The 13,929-nt window shown below is 45.4% G+C and overlaps 1 protein-coding gene across 3 annotated transcripts in view; it reads right to left on the bottom strand.

Annotated features, from left to right (window-relative positions):
- Positions 1-1,039: 1,039 nt before the first annotated feature.
- LOC139749862 (dynein intermediate chain 2, ciliary-like) overlaps positions 1,040-13,929 on the bottom strand; it is a 43,319-nt gene continuing 30,429 nt past the window's right edge. For all 3 annotated transcript variants that reach the window (XM_071664204.1, XM_071664205.1, XM_071664206.1), the window contains 5 exons: positions 8,045-8,173; positions 7,472-7,643; positions 6,601-6,829; positions 2,890-3,123; positions 1,040-1,938 (listed from right to left, as the gene is read on the bottom strand). In XM_071664204.1, the coding sequence (XP_071520305.1) occupies positions 1,689-1,938; positions 2,890-3,123; positions 6,601-6,829; positions 7,472-7,643; positions 8,045-8,173 (1,014 nt within the window). In that variant the 3' untranslated portion in view covers positions 1,040-1,688. The remainder of the gene's footprint in view (positions 1,939-2,889; positions 3,124-6,600; positions 6,830-7,471; positions 7,644-8,044; positions 8,174-13,929) is intronic.

Genomic DNA, 13,929 nt, shown 5'->3' with positions numbered 1-13,929 from the left:
CCAAGAGGATATATGTATCGGAGGTGGAGGGAACGAGGAGAAGTGGGAGACCAAATTGGAGGTGGAAAGATGGAGTGAAAAAGATTTTGTGTGATCGGGGCCTGAACATGCAGGAGGGTGAAAGGAGGGCAAGGAATAGAGTGAATTGGATCGATGTGGTATACCGGGGTTGACGTGCTGTCAGTGGATTGAATCAGGGCATGTGAAGCGTCTGGGGTAAACCATGGAAAGCTGTGTAGGTATGTATATTGCGTGTGTGGACGTATGTATATACATGTGTATGGGGGTGGGTTGGGCCATTTCTTTCGTCTGTTTCCTTGCGCTATCTCGCAAACGCGGGAGACTGAGAAAAAAAAAAAAAAAAAAAAAAATATATATATATATATATATATATATATATATATATATTTAGGCTGGGATATGCAAGAGTAAAGATGTGGCACATACACATAAAGTTAAGACAGGGCAACACTATTTTAAAACTCTCCCATGGCCCATAAATAGTAATCACACACATGGATGACTGATACATAAACAGACATTTCTGTGACCACCCATTAGCAGGATCGGATTATCAGTTTGGCACTAAAGCGACAATCCGACAACAAAATTATCGGTTATATCAAATATCAAAAAGAGATTAATCTTCGTCTTACATTTTGTTAGTAATAACTCCGCCACCAAACACACCATTATTAATTCCCTCCCCGACTCCGAATCTAACTTAAAGTTATCGTTATCGGATTATCATTAACTTCGATAACTTGGTACTAAAATCATCGGATTATAGATATCGGACTAAAAAATTGGGGTTATCGGATTATCGCTAACGAAGCTAACTTTTTTTTATTATCGATGCCCAACACTGCGGATTATGAAAATAAGTTAATCTACGTAATATTCCGTAAAAGATGTTGAAAATTGCAGTTGCGTCCTCCAATGAATTCATATAGTTTCCTGGCGCTCCTATTCGTGCATCACACGGTATACCGCTCAACCATCAAACGTTGTTCGTATTAGGACGAAGGGAACAAAGACAACAGGTTTGTTTTTATTTCTCAAGAAAGAGCAGACATCACCTCTCAACACTACACAACTATACAACACTACGTACTAGACTACCACAGTCGACTACTGCAGGTAAAACGATTTACCTGCTGTTGTCTCTATAACAGCTCGAGGACACGACCTCTTACTGGCACTTTCGGTACCCCACTGTTCTGCTGTAGGGAACGACTAGCTAGGAACACTTATCTCTTGAAGCCCGACTTTACGACCCTTGAGCCCGAAGGTACGACAGTTAGGCACTAAAACCCCTGAGAACGATTGCGTGACTTTGAGGGTCGAGTCAAAGGCCTGGTGATCACATCCCAGGGTTGTACCGTCGTGCTCAGCGAGTTGATGTGTTGTATTTCGTCATCATCTACTCAAAGAGAACTAGAGAGCACGGCTGTTGAGTCCTTTAAGCTCTCACCTGCACAAGATCCATACAGCACTATTCTTACATCCATTTCAGGTCTCTCACCTGAGCTCTCTTCAATAACAACCGGCCAGTCCGACTTTCAATTTCCTTCATGTCTCCCAGCCGTTGTAATCTTCATGATTATACACCGCTGCTTTGAGTCCTCCTTCAAATCTTACTGTAGTCTCCAGAGGTTAGGTGCTGAAGAGCACCATCCGTCAGCTCATTAGAAATCTGTCGGGTGTTTCCTCTTGACCACTAACGTCAGAGCAGCACTCGTCCGTTCCCTGGTCTTGTCATCTGTCTTCGCGTCCTCCCGGAAGCAACCAGAGTGCATACCAAGTCCTCTGTTGAGTGCGATCAGCCTCTCTATTTTACAAAGTTCTATTTCCTTGTGAGGAAGTTGATCAAAGCCTCTAGGATTGTTGTATATCTTCCTGAGATTTGGCGAAAGCTTCAGCGCTAACAGGTAACCCCTGAAACAGATAATGACAGTCAGTGGTTGATCAGGAATTTATTGGAAACATTAGATCAGCTATTAGTCCTGCCCTGATCCATAAAGTTCAGGTGGAAAGTCAGGTCATCATACCCAAGAGTCGTGGTGGTTCTGCGCTCAAGAGTTGTACTGTCGTGTTGAAGGGGTCGATGACCTGTGACCTCCCACCAGAGAAGGAAACAAAGTTGAGAGGTCAGCAGAGGGTGCGTGGTCGTATCCAGAGAACATCAGTCATCATCACCTGCAACTCTCCCTCCCATACGCACTCACACCAATGAGAGTAGCCACTCAGCTCCACACATTCACTCACTTCTCTTAACCTGCACACGTAAAGATTCCTCCCTACCATTATTATCACCTGTCCTCTACACCAGTGTTAATGGTCACTCATGACCACTAACAACATGGCATACTTCTGTACCACCTGGATCAACGATTCCTTTTCCAGTGCCAGTGTCCGTTGTTCCCCTTCAGTAGTATTAGTGGTCCCTCTAAACCACCACCGTCAGTATTATTGGTACCTCTCAACCATTATCGGTATCAATTATCCTCTTCCCCACCACCAGTATCAATGGTCCTCTCCTCCACCACCAGTATCAGTGGTCCTCTCCCATACCACCAGTATCAGTGATCCTCTCCTCCACCACCAGTATCAGTGGTCCTCTCACATACCACCAGTATCAGTGATCCTCTCCCCCACCACCAGTATCAGTGGTCCTCTCACATACCACCAGTATCAGTGATCCTCTCCCCCACCACTAGTATCAGTAGTCCTCTCCCACACCACCAATATCAGTGATCCTCTCCTCCACCACCAGTATCAGTGGTCCTCTTCCACACAATCAGCACAGTGATCCTCTCCCATACCACTAGTATCAGTGGTCCTCTCCCCCACCACAAGTATCAGTGGTCCTCTCCCTTAACCACTCACCTCTCCCCACCCACCAGGATGACCGGGTGCTTGGGGTTCAGGGCCACACAGGACACTGCCACCTGCCGACGGTGCAGGAGCCTCTGGGAACACAGAGGGTACGACTTGCGGAAGAAGAGGTCGTACACCTGGACGCGGCCCTCGTCTGTCACGGCCACGAAGACGCTGCTGCTGTAGGGTGCCCACTGGACTCCTGCCACCGCCCCCCCAAGGTCTAGGGTCATCAGAGGCGAGCTGGAGGGAAGAGAGATGAACGATTAAGCTTTCCTGTCTAAGGTTAATGTGATCAGAAAACATTAGTTGGATACGTGCCTCTCATTCATGTCTTGAGTTGTCAGTGTTAATCTATGGACGGAAAAAGGGGAGGAATGTATCTTTAAACATTCGTCTGGAAGTATTCATTGGTTGGGTTGTTGTACGGGAAAGATGCAGTGCGTTTATGTTGAGGTCCACTGATACGTAGGTCATCCCTGACTACCCCTAACGGGATGACGAGGGAGTATGTCAGTGCTGTAAGAAGATGACCACAAGATTCAGTAACCTCAAAATAAACAGAAATCCTGTTTCAGGGAAATTCAGGAAGGTCAAAGACTTGAGAGATAAAGCAAAGAGGCCTACCAGTGAGATTAATATTCCAATGGTGCGATGCTTGCTTCCCTGCCGAGTACAGCACAAAAAAATTGAAAATGAAAGCATTCCACGAGAGGAAGGGCTCAGTTGGTAGTGTACTGGCCCCTCCCGGATAACCAGAGGATCATTCCGTCTCCTATCCTTGCAGCAACCCATTAGGTAGGTTGCTGACAACAGCCACACCCAAGGTGGTTCTATCGTCCAGACAGGAGCGTTAAACTGGACTACCGGACTAGTCCTGGCATATTCTTAGTGCTTAAATGTTGTACGTTCTCTTGCTATCTATTGTCTGCACAATCCATTGAACTTATGGCTCCTAGTCTCAGGAATCATGGGGTGCTACGAATCTTCGGATTCCAGCCCGACTCTACAGCCAAGCTATTTCTCCATTCACTATCTGTCTCGTACCCCTCCTAATATCTTACTTCTCTATGAAACCCAATTGTCTAAAGATATTCTCTCTAGCCCCTTTCTCATATCCAGTTATAATCTCCACTCATGATTCCAGTTCAAAGGTGGTGTCTGTGCTTATTAGAACACACCTGTTATTCGACCATCTGAAATCTTGCCATGAGACTGCAACATCCTCTCACCCGCAAGCAGAGATCCTCTACCCTGGGGATTTCAACGTTCGCCATAGTGAATCGTTGAACTCCCACCATACGGATGGACGGGAGCCAGAAGCCCTTACATTCTGCATTCTTAATGATCTAGAGCAAATTATCACCTAACCCACCCATATTCCTGACCGCTGTGACCACTCTCGTAATATTCTGGATCTGTTTTCTGTCTCTAATCTTTTACACTGTAGCTACACAATCTCGCCCCCAGGTTGTGCATCTGACCATATTCTCATGAATGTAACTATATTAACAGCACCCCTTCTCCAGCAGCTCTCTCTGAATGTAAATATTGGCACCTCGATAATGATGACTGAAATAACTTACGAATATTGTTTGCTGACTTTCCTTGTGTAAATTACTGTCTCTCATGCAGTGATGCTTCTGTCACAGTCAAACGCATAGCAGAGGTAACTGTTGCAGGAATGGAAATATATATCTCATCTTCCTCCAAGACGTTCAACCGTTCCTGTTCTGAAGCCATTCAGGCAAGAGATCAGGCGCATCACGCCTATGAAAACTCTCCTCCGAATCTCATTCAGCACTTATCACTGCCCGTTGTCACTACAAGCACTTTATCAGTGAAGCAAAGACTCCTTTTACTCAAAGAAGCATTGATAACCTTTCTTCTTCATCCACTGATGGTATCTGGTCTTTAACTTAAGGCATCTGTTGCTCTACCATTCCTCCATTGCTTTCTCGTCGACAAAGTAATTCTCTCTGGTTCCCGTTTCTTTTCCAACTCCTTCGATGACTCGAACATACCTTCATTCCCTGAAGTTCCTCTTACTTATCTTATGCCTCTCCCTGTAATATCTATTCGAACTGTTCTAAAAGTTCTCTCTCTGGACACATGCAAGGATTATGGTCCTGGTGGCGCCCGCCCGTCCCCGTGAGTTGAGTATTCCACCGAACTTGGAGCTGTGCTTGCTCTTCTGTTCCGTTTCTGTTTATAAAGAAAACTTTTCCTTTTTGGATGCATGCGTTGGTACATCCCGTTCCCAAGAAGGGTAACCGTTCTAATCTCTTTAACTATCGTCTTGTTGCTTTGACATCTACTGTTTCCAAAGTCTGAATCCTTCTTAAAACACCATATCCTCAGACATCTTAGAATCGCACAGCTCTTTCCTGATCATCAGCATATCTTCCGTATGGCGAGATCCACGGCTGATATGTTACTAATGTCTGACCATCGTCCCTGAAAGATTCTTAGGAATCCTAATGTAGTTGTCCTTATTATATCCAAAGCTTTTAACAGGCTGTGGCATCGGAGCTTCATCTCTAAGCTACCCTCTTTTCGCTTCCCTTCCTCACTTTGCTCCCTCGTCTCCAACTTCTTTTCTGACCGATCTATCTCACTGGTTGTTGATGGGACAACCTCTCCCCCAGCCTTTATCAACATCGGTGTCCCTCAAGGTTCTGTCCTGTCCGCTACACTTTTTCTCCTCTTTATCAACGATTTCCTTCTACAAACAACAAAATGCACTCATACGCTGACAACAATGCATTCCTCCACATCCCTCAAATCTGCGCCTTCTCTCACTCCATCTGTCTCGTCTCAATATATCTTCCTCAATGAAATCAGATTTGAGCAGGATATCTTAGTGGGGCAGATGAAAGCAGGTAAAGTTTATTGCCCCTAACACCCAGTTTCTGCCCATCTCTTTATCGAACATTCCTCCTCTTTTTCCTCCCTTCTTTCACGGATATCTAATATCACTTCTTGATTCAATGAAAACTTACTTGGTATTACTGTAACACCCACACTATCTTCGAAACCTCACATAACGGAAAGAGCAACGTCCGCCCCAAAGAAACTGTAAGTTCTATTTAGATAATTACTTTTCTTCCGAACAGTTCCTTCGTTTACATGGATTGATCCGTTCCTATGAGGTACTGCTTTCACATCTGGGGTGGTTCTAGCTCTGCATCCCTACTTAACCGGGTTGAATCGAAACTTGACCCCTTTTGCCCTACACCGCAATGTTGGTACATTTTCCCTCTTCTATAGGTAATACTTTGTTTTTGCTCCCGAGAGCTGGCTGCTTGTGTGCCCCCCATTGCTAGCTATGTTACGCCATATCCAGCAAACTGCTGCATCACATGATTACTGTGTGGCCATCAGCAACTCAAAGGTGGGTCGTATTGATAAGTGTTCCACTCCCTACCATATCTTTACCAATAACTAAGACTTTACACTTTCTAATTGACAGGTTTTTCACTTTCTCCAAAATTCGTAAATGCTTATCCTCATCTCATATTTTTTCCTCTCATTAAGCTTTTTATATTAAGATGGATCTTTTTTTGTAGGTGGAGCCGCCAACGTTTAAAAAAGCATGGTGTATACTTTTCATAACAGAGTCATATTTCTGGAGAAAGTAGGCGAGGACAGTCGGCAGCGGGAGATTCAGTGGTGGAAAGAGATAAAACAAGAAGAGTGGTGACGTGAGCGAGAACTTACAGACTGAACTGAAGCCAGATCTTGACGGTCCAGTCTAGTGAGCAAGAGATGAAGACCTTGTTGTGGTAATGATTCCAAGCAACGTCCCTGACGGAGGCGGTGTGGGCGGGGTAGCGGGTGCAGGAGTGGCTTGGACATGCAATGGAAAACTGGTACACAGAGCCAGTGTCCACACCTAGCAGGAGCTGTGTCCTGTCGTCAGGTTTAAGGGCCAGACACGTCCCTATCCCTGTATGGCAGATGAAATGGGCTTAATATGACCTTCAATCACTTACTGACAACATACAATATCATCAAGTGTCCAGATAATGTCACCAGCGTGTTAATTTGCCAAGGCAATTACTCTCTCATCCTCAACACGGGATAAATAAATTCATGGAAGTGTGTGCGAGTGTGTTGTTTGTTTACCTATCATGAACATGGAGATTCTCTGACGCTCATGGGGTCCCATATTCTAACCTGTCATTTTTGTTAAAAGTTTGTTTTACAGATTCTTAATAGTGACATTATTCACATGTACAATTTGTCTACAGCTTTGTCCTTGCTATATATTTTCTCAAAACTTCTCCTAAATTTCCTTTTCCTTGATTTTTTGGACCTCTAGTTCAATGGCCCCCTCTGTGTTTCAAAGGAACGTTTTACCATTCACATCACCAGAACCACTGAGGAGTTTGAGAACTGACATAATCATGTCCCTCTTCTTCTGTCTACCAATGTGGGTCGGTCCATCACTGCAAGCCCTTCACTGTACCCTCCTAGGTATTATTGTTGTTTCCTGGTGAAAAACAGGGGTCCTATGTCAACCCTTAAGTCGCCGATGCGCGTGTATTGTGTCAGTGTGTCTGTTGGGGACTGAATGGGAACCTGTTACCCTGCAGGTGTGGTTGGCACTGGTCAGGTGCGAGTTGGGGGTTCTTGTTCAGGTCGAGGACATCAGACGGGAGGAGGGCTGATGGGGTCACCCGCCAGTAGGTCACGCGGCCGTCCAGGGACACAGAGTACAGGCTCAGGTCCTCGGACGCTTCAGTGTCAATCCATCGGATCTGCAGAACACGACAAGAGCAACTAGCATTAGGTAATGATGACTCAACGATGAGGATGGGAGGCTTATCCGGGAAAGGTGGGAAGGAAGAGCTAGACGGTTGATGATAATTGACACAGTTGAAGATAAAGGCGGGAAAGTTAACAGGAATATCTGGCTGTGAAACCTCAGGTAGAGAGTCAACTCACGTCCCTAATATATATGTTTGAATGAGGTTTTCTTCAGGATTAATCCATATCAAGAGCGTGCTCAGCGTCATATAGTAGTTACTATACAAAACATAGATAATCTTTACAGTTAACCTATCAAGCTAAGGCTCAGCAGGTATTTTTTTTTTTTTTCATTTTTCATACTCGATCGCCGTTTCCCGCGTTGTTTTCACCTTATGTACACATGACGTACCCGAGTCACGGGCAGGAGGTGTTTGCCATCAACAGGAGTCGAGTGTATCATGTGTTGGGCACCGGTGGAGCGGACGTAGTAGACCACCACAGTGCCATCACCCCATCCGGCGGCCACCAGGCTAGCGTACTGTGGGCACACAACAGTTACGTTATCAACAGTAGCAGGTCACACGCACGCACGGACCCACCTCAACAACTGACAGACAACTTCACAAGAGATATAGTCTTAAAACTTTTCTTTCTTAACTTACATTATTTCTATTAGATAATTACCAATACTGAACTAACGAGTTTCATGGATAATCTCTCACGCTTTCTATTAAGCCAGTCATCATCTAGAGTGCTGGAGATCAGACGTTCCCTACTTTTCTTTTTTTTTTTGTATCTCACACATAAGATCTCTCTGTATCAGGCTCTGTCATCTTGGAAAAAAACAAGCCTTGTCCAGTCGCCTCAGATGATGAATATTGAGCACATAGTTGGCAACAGCTTTTCTAAGACGATGTCTGTGACCTTGAATGAGTTAAGTTCTGTAGAGGCCATGGTCATATATCAAGAAGATCTTCCCATCTCATGTTATGTAGCTGTGGTATATACATATCTCAAGAACCTACACTATAATGTCTAATTTCCAACAGTAGATATGATGGCTGGCCTTAGAGAAAATAAGGGCATGATCGTGCATAGCTGGTGCCAAGATGGAATTGCAAGGCTATGTTTTCGAGGGGACGCGTTCATTACTCAGAGGAACACGGCTGTGCAAGGGTGTGCCAACAGCAGGGGCGAGGGAGAGTAACTGTACTAACAGGTAAATACCATGCCAGATACCAAGACTAATAACTAAGGCACTACAAGCTGTTATCAGGACCGTCATCAAGTAATAGCACAGCACAAGGACTATCAGTTAAACCATTAGGGTCAGGTCATCTGCTAAGCCACATAAGACTGACAAAGACGACCTGCCCATCTTTAAAAGGCAGGTTTTTCATTTCGAAACTCTTCGGTTATTTTTCTTCGGCTCTCTACTCTTTTTTTTCAAGACGTTTTAGCCATTTTTGTACTTCATTTAAGTCCCGTCCCGGATGACGTCTTTCGTCCGTGACTGAAGGATACAACATGATGAGAGTCCCACCAGGGAGGAGCACAACACCCTGTGTTAAGGGGACAACACAACGCCAGCCCACGTATCAGGTCAGGTACCCTCGGGTGGAAGTGGACGCAGGTGACGCCACAGTGGGAGCGGAAGATCCTCTCGGGTGTGCTGGGGTTCTTCAGGGTGTAGAGGCACAGCATACCCTCGGCCCCGACCCCGCCTGCCTCACCTGCCGACAATAACAGCTCCAGTCACGGCAAATGTAGGGAATGAAATGAACATATATGAGCCCCTGTAGTTCACCATGTTAGACACACTGAAGGAGAACCACAAACCTTCCTTAAATAAGAAATTAGAAAATATATGATGGCTGGTGGTGTACCATCTGCAGGTAACTGTACCTCAGCTGGTGATGTACTATCTGCAAGTCACTGTACCCCAGCTAGTGGTGTACCATCTGCACGTTACTGTACCGCAGCTGGTGGTGTACCATCTGCAGTTTACTGTACCTGCAAGTCACTGTACCCCAGCTAGTGGTGTACCATCTGCACGTTACTGTACCGCAGCTGGTGGTGTACCATCTGCAGTTTACTGTACCTCAGTTGGTGGTGTACCATCTGCAGGTTATTGTAACTCAGTTGGTGTACCATCCGCAGGTTACTGTACCACAGTTGGTGTACCATCTGCAGGATACTGTACCTCAGCTGGTGGTGTACCTCAGCAGGTGGTACACCATTGGCAGGTACCTCAGACAACTCACACACGGATCAGTCTGCCTCAGAAATGTGTGTCCTGGCTCAGTGTTCACAGAGCTTGTTCTTCCATTGCCACATGACCCCCCCCCCCCCATAATACTACTACAGACGTCACAGAGTTTTTCATAAGACAATATATCCCCGGAAGACAACTCCACTTGCAACAACATTATCATCCCTGACACAAACATTAGCAGCCGACAGATTCATTCACCACATATAGCTATTTGATTCTTTTTTTTTTTTTTAAATAATCATCTCCATAAGAAATTCCCATTCATTTCATTTCCGTCTCCCTTCTTTGTATATTCTACTGAAGCAGCCACAAAACATTATCTTATATTGGTATCAGTAGAGCTTGTGACCTAATTCTTCTACTATTTTATACCTTTGCTACGATACTCATCCCATCCCATCCCTCCTCACTCCTTTTCTTTGAGTAGATCTTTCTTGTAGTGTCTACTTCCCCTCACTCATTTCATTCATTCAACATGACAAAATTCTTCTCGTCTTTCTTAATACTGAGGATGATATTATCATCTACCTCGACCGTAAGAACAAAGCAACATTTCTGCCACCTGCCGCCGCTCACCAGCACTGTAGGCAGCAGCGAAGAGGTCGCGGTACACGGGACTCCAGCAAACGTCGGAGACGATCAGCGAGCGGGAGGTGTCACAGGCAAACTTCCAGAGGGGCAAGAGCGAACCCTCCATCGGGTGGTAGTCATCGCCCCCGTCCTCCCAATACATGAAGTCTGCAGCAGACAATGTGCACACATGAGAGTCATCCCCCACTCAATGAGCAGAGCTGTGTGGCGTAAACATCAGCCAAGTGTTGCTGCACGCCAGCCTTCCCAAGAATATCTACCACCTGACATCTATCATTAACAAAAGTTGTGAGCATTGTAGAGATATGTTTCTTTTGTAGCAGTGATGTTACGATTTAAGATGCCTAGACTCTACAATGACGATTTCATGAGCTACCTAACTATATAAGATGCTTAAGCATTTCAAAAGGACAGAGTAACATGATATAAAGAGCAGCATATAAGAGCTATATTAGGTTGATATCCACATTTACTGTGATCCAGTCTTACTTTCCGAACTACACAGAGATCCAGGTGTTCTGTTATACTATTAAGTGAGTTAACACACTCCCCCTGCCGTAGACATACCTTGCACAATGTCATCGTAGATGTTTTGGACGACCATCCTCTCGAGGATGACAGCAGCTTCATGCAGACCTGCCAGGTTAATGAGCCCTGGGATGCCCTCCCGCGCGGCTCCGCTACCTCCGGCGTCTCCTTCCTCAGGGACTGCATGGAGGATGGGTAAAGTGTTTGTGCTCCTCCCCTGGAATCACTTATGTATTGGCTGCCAGGCGTTACTCGTGTCTTCACAAAATTCCCACATATACATCCTGTTCTCTGTTCTCCGTCCAACTGTACTATATGCAGTTACGGACAAAAGCCATGGGACGCGGCTGAGGCCCAGCATGCCTGGTCCAAACTGTACCAAGCCTTCAGTCTTTGCCTGTCCAAACAGAGGTCTCAGTACACCTTCAACCATGCAGGTCTCAGTACACCTTCAACCATGCAGGTCTCAGTACACCTTCAACCATGCAGGTCTCAGTACACCTTCAACCATGCAGGTCTCAGTACAGCTTGAACCATGCAGGTCTCAGTACACCTTCAACCATGCAGGTCTCAGTACAGCTTGAACCATGCAGGCCTCAGTACACCTTCAACCATGCAGGTCTCAGTACACCTTCAACCATGCAGGTCTCAGTACACCTTCAACCATGCAGGTCTCAGTACAGCTTGAACCATGCAGGCCTCAGTACACCTTCAACCATGCAGGTCTCAGTACACCTTCAACCATGCAGGTCTCAGTACACCTTCAACCATGCAGGTCTCAGTACACCTTCAACCATGCAGGTCTCAGTACAGCTTGAGCCATGCAGGCCTCAGTACACCTTCAACCATGCAGGTCTCAGTACACCTTCAACCATGCAGGTCTCAGTACACCTTCAACCATGCAGGCCTCAGTACACCTTCAACCATGCAGGTCTCAGTACACCTTCAACCATGCAGGTCTCAGTACACCTTCAACCATGCAGGTCTCAGTACACCTTCAACCATGCAGGTCTCAGTACACCTTCAACCATGCAGGTCTCAGTACACCTTCAACCATGCAGGTCTCAGTACACCTTCAACCATGCAGGTCTCAGTACAGCTTGAACCATGCAGGCCTCAGTACACCTTCAACCATGCAGGTCTCAGTACACCTTCAACCATGCAGGTCTCAGTACACCTTCAACCATGCAGGCCTCAGTACACCTTCAACCATGCAGGTCTCAGTACACCTTCAACCATGCAGGTCTCAGTACAGCTTGAACCATGCAGGCCTCAGTACAGCTTGAACTATGCAGGTCTCAGTATACCTTCAACCATGCAGGTCTCAGTATACTTTCAACCATGCAGGTCTTAGTATACCTTCAACCATGCAGGTCTCAGTACAGTTTCAACCATGCAGGTCTCGGTATACCTTCAACCATGCAGGTCTCAGTACACCTTCAACCATGCAGGTCTCGGCATACCTTCAACCATGCAGGTCTCAGTATACCTTCAACCATGCAGATCTCAGTGCAGCATCAACCATGCAGGTCTCAGTATACCTTCAACCATGCTGGTCTCAGTATACCTTCAACCATGCTGGTCTCAGTACAGCTTCAACCATGCAGATCTCAGTGCAGCATTAACCATGCAGGTCTCAGTATACCTTCAACCATGCTGGTCTCAGTATACCTTCAACCATGCTGGTCTCAGTATACCTTCAACCATGCAGGTCTCAGTACAGGTTGAACCATGCAGGCCTCAGTACACCTTCAACCATGCAGGTCTCAGTACACCTTCAACCATGCAGGTCTCAGTACACCTTCAACCATGCAGGTCTCGGCATACCTTCAACCATGCTGGTCTCAGTATACCTTCAACCATGCTGGTCTCAGTATACCTTCAACCATGCAGGTCTCAGTGCAGCATCAAGCATGCAGGTCTCGTAATTTTAACCCGAGGGAATTCAAAAATTAAAATACTTTTTGGGGCTTAGTAAAATTTAAAATTTTATCCCTTTTAAATGCAAATGCGCTCCCCATTGGCAGCCAAATTCCTCGTACCCTTTTTTAAAAAAGGTCCTCGCCTTTTATTAAAGGTTATACAACCTTAAATGAAATTTTAGAAAACCTTTTAAAGGGTTATTTCATTTAACCCTGATCTATAAACTTCTACGGCCTAATTTCATTGTACAAAACAGGGAAAAAATTGAATATCACTGATATTTAAAAATGAATAAAATTCAACCTGAAACCCCAAATTAACCAGGACCAGTAAACAACCACAAGGAGAAGGGTTAAATGCAGGCCCCATTTCAGTTTCCCGAGGTTCTAAATTAAAACCCCAATTTATAAACCCTTTTAAAGAAGGAGTAAATTTAACCCTATTAAATCCCCCAAATTGGGGTTGGGGTTGTGGGTTTTCTTCAAAGGGCCAGTTATTCAACCTGAGGATAATTTAATTCAGGTCTCAATAAAATTTAACCCTCCCGGGCCCTAAGGCTTTAACCATTTTTTGGGTTATAAGTTTAAATGAGGGGGTTTGTTCCCAAATGCTGGCCAGACGCTTAACCTCGGTGTTGGCTTGAAAGCAGGTCCAGTGGGGGTTTAAAAAGGGGCTATGGAAATAAACGGTTAGTAAGGGGTGCCGGCCCCGTCCCTTTTGCATCGTCATTTACAGGGTTATAAATTAACCCAATTCGTGCCGGAAACCTAGGTTGAACTTGAACATAGGGTAATTTAAATTGAAAGGTTGGGAAACCCCTTCCCCGCTCCCATAATTTAAAGGTGGTTCGTACGGTTTAAAAGCGGTTCTGCAGATAACCCTGATTCAAAAAATTCCCGAGGTTTGATAAAACCATTTATTGAAAACATTTTGTAAGTTGCGAGGTTGTTTTCCCGGGTTTTTGTTTTTGCGGCTAG

The sequence above is a fragment of the Panulirus ornatus genome, chromosome 8, assembly GCF_036320965.1.
Source record: "Panulirus ornatus isolate Po-2019 chromosome 8, ASM3632096v1, whole genome shotgun sequence".
NCBI lineage: Eukaryota > Metazoa > Arthropoda > Malacostraca > Decapoda > Palinuridae > Panulirus > Panulirus ornatus.
This window is presented reverse-complemented; position numbering and strand designations above follow the sequence as displayed.